The sequence below is a fragment of the Sinocyclocheilus anshuiensis genome, unplaced genomic scaffold, assembly GCF_001515605.1.
Source record: "Sinocyclocheilus anshuiensis isolate Anshui unplaced genomic scaffold, SAMN03320099.WGS_v1.1 scaffold324, whole genome shotgun sequence".
NCBI lineage: Eukaryota > Metazoa > Chordata > Actinopteri > Cypriniformes > Cyprinidae > Sinocyclocheilus > Sinocyclocheilus anshuiensis.
In genome coordinates, this window is record NW_015554081.1 from 437,916 (window position 1) to 444,712 (window position 6,797).

The following is a 6,797-nucleotide window of genomic DNA, read 5'->3' on the forward strand; positions in this document are numbered from 1 at the left end:
AAATTAAAACAAAAAAACTTTTGAAATGTTTTAGTTTACATGTAATGAACCTAGAATATATGAAAGTTTGCCTTTTTGAAATAAGTAAAAAAAAATTAACTTTTTCACGATATTCTTCTTTTTTGCGCCATCACAGGAAGAATTTTTTTTTTTTTGTATTAATTAATTACATTTTAATTTAATTTATTAATTAATTATTATTTATTTAAAAAAAGTTTTTTTAAATATTAAAATAGAATAACTTATTTTAAATTGTAATAAATTTAGATAAAATAAAAAATATATATAAAAACACATGGCTGTCAATGGAAAAAGCGAAATCCCAGAATGATGTAGTTACAGCATCTACCTGCAGGGGCTAACTGGGCCAGACTAATCAGCCAAACTTTGACCTCTTGATGTAAACACAGTGAACTGTGAATATATATATACAGTATATATATATATATTAGTGCTGTCAATTGATAACAAAAATTAACTAATTAATCGCACATTATTTTCTGAAATTAATTGCGATTAATCCCACCTAACATTAAAATTTTTAAATATACTTTTATATTGCAATAATTTTACATTCAATCTTCAAATTAATGTACAAACAACATAAAGACAGTATATTTTTAATATTTGTTTAATGGCATCTTTTTTTATACATTTAAAACATTTATTTTTAACGCTTTAAACTGAAAAAATTTATCGCCTGCGTTAATGCGTTAATTTTGACAGCACTAATATATATCAAAATTCAAATCAATCATAATGTTCCTTCATTGTGATCATTAGGTCAAAAACTGTGAAAAAAATTTTTTCAACTATAATTTTACAGATTCAGTTCTTTTAATTAAATATTATGAATCTGTTTTGGCTTCTTTTAAGCCATTTTAGAGCAGAGGCATAAACATCAAGCTCTGTATCAAGTATCATAAAACGGCTGGAAATATAGAGCTGTAATGCCCTGCATACTGAATGAGAGGTACAGAACTTCAAACCCTAAAGTTTCCCAGCATCCATTTTTGATCCTACACTGATTGAATCCACACCCTGGGGTCTGCTTCACATTTCTATTTCTGTTTTATTTCATAGTGTTTTTTTTTTGTGCATATCTAATAATAATAATATCCCAAGGTCCCTTCTGTGCTTGATGTCATTTCCTGACTTAAGATCTTGCCTTTGAAGGGCAGTGTGAGTGTTTCCCCCAGCTGTGAAGCCCTGACAGAGAAGCAAGGAGATTTGAGATGAGCATTTTTATTGGGATGTTAAATAAATCAAGATATTAATGCAGCAGGATGCAGTGATAACGTTGCAGTTATTTTTTGAAGTCCCATGATGCCATTGTTTTCATCGTCAGGGGCCATTCATGACGTTTTATTTTTACCCATCAGGTGTCTTATCTTAGGTGGGTGTTGTTTTTCTGTCTGTGCTCATGCTGAGTCATGATATGAGCGGGAAGCTCCGTTCGGTGGGCGGCAGTGCCCAGTTTGGCACATCGCCATCTCCAGCTGGTCTCTGATGCCCGTTAGTGTGCCAGACGCGGCAGGCTAGCAGACACCTCGCCCACTCGCACCCGCGCCGTCACACAGCGTCCCGCTGTCCCTCGAACAGGTTCATTCAGCCTACGAGGGGTGTCACTCACACCTGAGGGTGATGCCCGGATGTAAGCTGTGATAACACTCCTATTCTGTTCTGTTCTGTTTTATTTATTTTTTTATTCTGTACTTTCCTGTTATAATCTGTTCTTTTCTATTGTAATCTTTTTTGTTTTTTCTATTTTATTCTATTCTGTGCTTTTCTGTTTTTCTATTCTAATCTATTCTATTCTTTTCTGTTATAATCTAATCTATTATCTTTTGTTTTATTCTATTCTGTTATTCTATTAACTAAACCTGGCTCTCCTCATGAAAATAGCCATAGAAGCTGAAATGTCGTCAAAAAGAAGGAACGAAAAAAATGATTTTGTTCTATTCTATTCTTTTTTTAATCCTTTTCTATTCTGTTTTATTCTAAACTTGTTTTTCTATTGTGTTCTTTTCTGTTTTATTCCAGTCAATTTAAGTATATTCTATTATTTTCTGTTTTTTCTGTTCTGTTCTTTGCTGTTTTATTCTATTCTGTTTTAATATATTCTATTCTTTTCCGTTTTATTTTATTCTATTCTATTCTGTTATAATCTTTTCCTTTCTATTATAATATATTATGTTCTGTTTTATTCTGTTCTGTTCTATTATAACCTATTCTATTCTTTTCTGTTTTATTCTATTCTATTATAACCTATTCTAAACTGAATTTTACCGTACATTTCTGCCATATGTACATTATCTGACAGTCACCACTGATAAGCTACTACTAAATATATTGTAGAAACTTAATTTTCTGTAAAGTTGCTTTGCAACTATTTGTATCGTGAAAAGCGCTGTACAAATAAACTTGAATTGAATTGAATATTCTTGTTTTATTCTGTTCTGTTCTCTTCTATTCTATATGAATCTATTTTAATCTATTCTATTCTTTAGTTTTATATATTCTTCTAACATATTCTATTCTTTTCTGTTTTACTCTATTCTGTTGTATTCTGTTCTTTTTTTGTTTTTATATTATAAGTTCTATTCTTTTGTTTTATTATATTCTGTTATAACCTGTTCTATTCTTTTCTGTTTTATTCTATTCTTTTTTTATCTATTTTATTTTATTCTATTGTAACATTCTATTCTTTTCTGTTTTACTCTATTCTATTCTTGTCTAGTCTATTCTAAGGTTTTGTTTCTTGAATGTTTCTCGTTGGTTCACTGGGCTGGTTTGATCGTTAGATGATGCATCTTTTGCAGACGAGTACAGCGAATAGCCGCTTCTCATCAGTTTTACGGGAATCGTTCTCCAATCAGCAGTTCTTCCTGGAGCTGATTGGCTAGTCACGCAGGATTCTGAGTGTTACATGTGAATTTGTGTTGTTTGTAGATGTTGAGCAACACTTGTATTGTTGACCTTGAAGCAAGACTCATCCCCAGAAATGACACATACAAACAAACGCATATATAGTATGGCGATGTTTTTTCTTTTATTCTTTTGCAGTAAATAAACCCTGAACATCACCACCGGTTTCCTCTAATTTGCATCTACGACACATTTCATAGAACGTGCTATTTTTAACTACTTCAGATGAAGTCATCAGTGTGTTTTAATTGCAGGGACAGATGTGAAACTGTAATTAACATTGTGCTTACTGATATGAATGTTAATGATATGCTTCCCCTCAGTGTTCGTAACATGTCGTGGCTGCATGTTTAGCCTGGTGTTGAGCCTCCATCTCCTGCTCTGTCTCATAGTAAATTTGCTGTTTCGTTTTGATTTTGATGTCATTGTGGTTGTCTTTTCATTTACGTCAATTATTTTATGTTCTTTTCTTTTTCTTTTTCTTCCTTTTTTCTCGCCCTCCGTCTCCTCCCTGAACTTTGTATCTATAATTTACCCCCCTTGTTACCCCCTTGTTGCCCCTCCCGTCACAATCACCCTCCAACGTACTCAAGACGTTGCCCTTCCTTCTGCTGTCCCTTCACTGACCGATGCCACTACTGACCATGTAGCGTCCAGCCCGGCCGAGCGCAGCGGCCCGACGCCCTCCGCCCCGCGTGATGTCGTGGCATCTCTGGTGTCCACCCGCTTCATCAAGCTGACATGGCGACTTCCTGCCGAGCCGCACGGGGAGAACATCACCTACTCTGTGTTCTACAGTCTGGAAGGCACTAACAGGTTAAAGATTCTCAAAGTTGTCAATGTGTGTTTGCTGTTTAACGTGGTCCTACATAGTTTTAAAGAACAGTTTGCGCTGCCTCTGCAGGTTGTTAAAGGAACAGCAACAGGAAATGCAAACTGTAACACTGTGCTTTAGAATAGTATACTACACGTACTAATTCTGCATCAAACATTTAGGATCAAACATTTAGGATTTGATATCTAAGGTAAAATTTTAAGAATTGGTCATTGAAGAATACATTGATCGACCACTAATCTGAATATTTGGTCAAATGCATCGTCGTCAGTGTTTATGGCCCTGAGTATACAGTATATTCTGTGCACACAATGTGGATTTTCTGTATAAAAAACTTAAAATACACAGTTAAACTACTAGATTTAACAATATAAGCAGTAAACAACTAAATCATAGTGTGAAGGTCACTACATCCCGTAATGTAATGTGTCTACCTATCATTTCCCATGTGATGTCCAGGGTTATTATTGTTGACTAAAATTATTAAAAACATTTTTGTTAATTGAATTCAAGTTTAATTAATGTATGAATATTAGATTAAAAATGTGAAATTAAATGAAAATTTGAAACTTTTCATTTGGGCAACTAACTGAAATAAGTTTGAAGCACTAAAATTAAATAAACTGAAACAAAAATAAATTAAATGTAAATAGTAATATTTAAAAATGAATCAATTATAAATGTTGCCTTGGTAAAATTTCTGAAATAATTTTAAGTTAAAGCACTAAAATTACTTACTGGAAATAAATATAAATTAAAACGGAAATAAAAATAAATTAAACCTAAATAGTAAAAATGTTTAAAATTACAAATTATTTAGTAATATATTATATTTAATTAATATTAAATTTAATTATTAATAAAAATGACAAAAGCATGTAAAATCTTTAAAAATCAAACTAAAATTCTAATTTAAAAAATGAAGGGGAAAAAAGCTAATTCAAAATATTGATTACAATCTGTTAAAACTAAAAAATGAACACTGGTGACATAAACTGTTTTTTTAACATCTTTTTTTGTTTATTTTTTGACAGATTTGATTATTAGCTAGCTATGAACATATACTATAAACAGCTAGCTATAAATGTATCAAGCTTAATAAGATTGTCTTCAGAATATTTCTGTAGAAGGCACTTTATGCTGATACCCGCTATAGCCTCCCTGTGGCAGCACTTGTGTTATGAATTACGTTCTGATGCATTCTGGGCACAAATTTAAGCTAGGAACATCTGCGTTCACGTGCCTGACTAGCATGTGAGCTTAATTTTAGGCCTAAAATCATACATCAGACACGTTTGCGCTATTATGATTTCATATTGCTGTTGTTTTGCTCGCAGGGAGCGTGTGGAGAACACCAGCGGACCGGGAGAGATGCAGGTCACCATCCAGAACCTCGTCCCCGACACCAAGTACACCTTTCGGGTGGTCGCGTCCAACGCTAACGGCCCGGGCGAGAGTTCCACCCCACTTACAGTGGCCACCCAGCTGGAAGGTAAGACACTAACACACACGTACACACACTTCAAGCACGCGTTTGCCCGCTAGTGTTGAATACTGGGCCAGGTCTGAGGTTTCTCTCTCTACACCTCTCTCTTGTGTCCACACTGGTCCTGTTTGTGCGCGTCCAAACCTACCGGCTGCTTGTTTACCGGCCGCTGTTGAGCTGGGGACGCTGTGGTTTCTTCACAGACAGCCTCTTTCTGTCTGAGCTGTATGAGTGTGGAATTGTAAACATCTGGGTCGGGAAATGTCTGGAAGCATGTGTCAGGATGATCTTCATGGATACAGGCGACTAGTATTAATGAGACGAGAGCTCAGGGATGCAGGTATGTTCGGAGCTGTCAGGAAAAATGCAGCCAATGCTTCTGCGAGCCGATCTCATGGGACCAAAGGAGACTCATGCTGCTGGTGTGTGGCCACGGTCGGGTGAAAACGCCAACTGGCTTGTGCATCGGGCAGATGCAGACTAAAGACTTATCATCGAAAATACAAATTGAAAATTACTTTTTAGCTTTTCTATTGAAATCACCTTTCAAATAAAATGTAATGATCTAATCCGTTTCCAAAGTATTAAATCCATATAAATCATTATGAAATATCCTGTTTAACTCAAAAAAAAAAAACATTCAGAAGTTTGGGTAAGTATTTTATTTTTTTAAGAAATTATTTGCATTAAATTGATCAAAAGTGACAGTAAAGACATTTACTGTGTTATAATGTTAAAAATATTTTTTATGTAAATTAAATGCTGTTCTTTTAAACTTTATATTCATCAAAGAATCCTGAAAAATAATACAGTGGCCACCCAGCTGGAAGGTAAGACACTAACACACACGTACACACACTTCAAGCACGCGTTTGCCCGCTAGTGTTGAATACTGGGCCAGGTCTGAGGTTTCTCTCTCTACACCTCTCTCTTGTGTCCACACTGGTCCTGTTTGTGCGCGTCCAAACCTACCGGCTGCTTGTTTACCGGCCGCTGTTGAGCTGGGGACGCTGTGGTTTCTTCACAGACAGCCTCTTTCTGTCCGAGCTGTATGAGTGTGGAATTGTAAACATCTGGGTCGGGAAATGTCTGGAAGCATGTGTCAGGATGATCTTCATGGATACAGGCGACTAGTATTAATGAGACGAGAGCTCAGGGATGCAGGTATGTTCGGAGCTGTCAGGAAAAATGCAGCCAATGCTTCTGCGAGCCGATCTCATGGGACCAAAGGAGACTCATGCTGCTGGTGTGTGGCCACGGTCGGGTGAAAACGCCAACTGGCTTGTGCATCGGGCAGATGCAGACTAAAGGAGAAGGAAACTGCATGTTTGTATGATATCTGTCATATAGGCAGATCAGGATTGTGCATCTTGCATCCAACAGGCCTGCATGAATGTCCATGCATGCTAATATTGCCTTTGCAACGTTGATGAGGAGGAGTGTGTGTGTGATGATTCACTAACAACCAGTCAGTTTAAATTTTTCCCCAAAAAAATAAAAAATAAATATATATATATATATATATATATTTTTTTTTTTTTTTTTTTT

The 6,797-nt window shown here is 35.4% G+C and overlaps 1 protein-coding gene across 1 annotated transcript in view; it reads left to right on the plus strand.

Annotated features, from left to right (window-relative positions):
• The window catches only part of neo1b (neogenin 1b), a 160,674-nt gene that overhangs the window by 126,457 nt on the left and 27,420 nt on the right, over positions 1-6,797 (plus strand). Inside the window, exons 8-9 of the mRNA XM_016461140.1 lie at positions 3,522-3,744; positions 5,101-5,255. Coding sequence (XP_016316626.1) covers positions 3,522-3,744; positions 5,101-5,255 — 378 coding nt within the window. The remainder of the gene's footprint in view (positions 1-3,521; positions 3,745-5,100; positions 5,256-6,797) is intronic.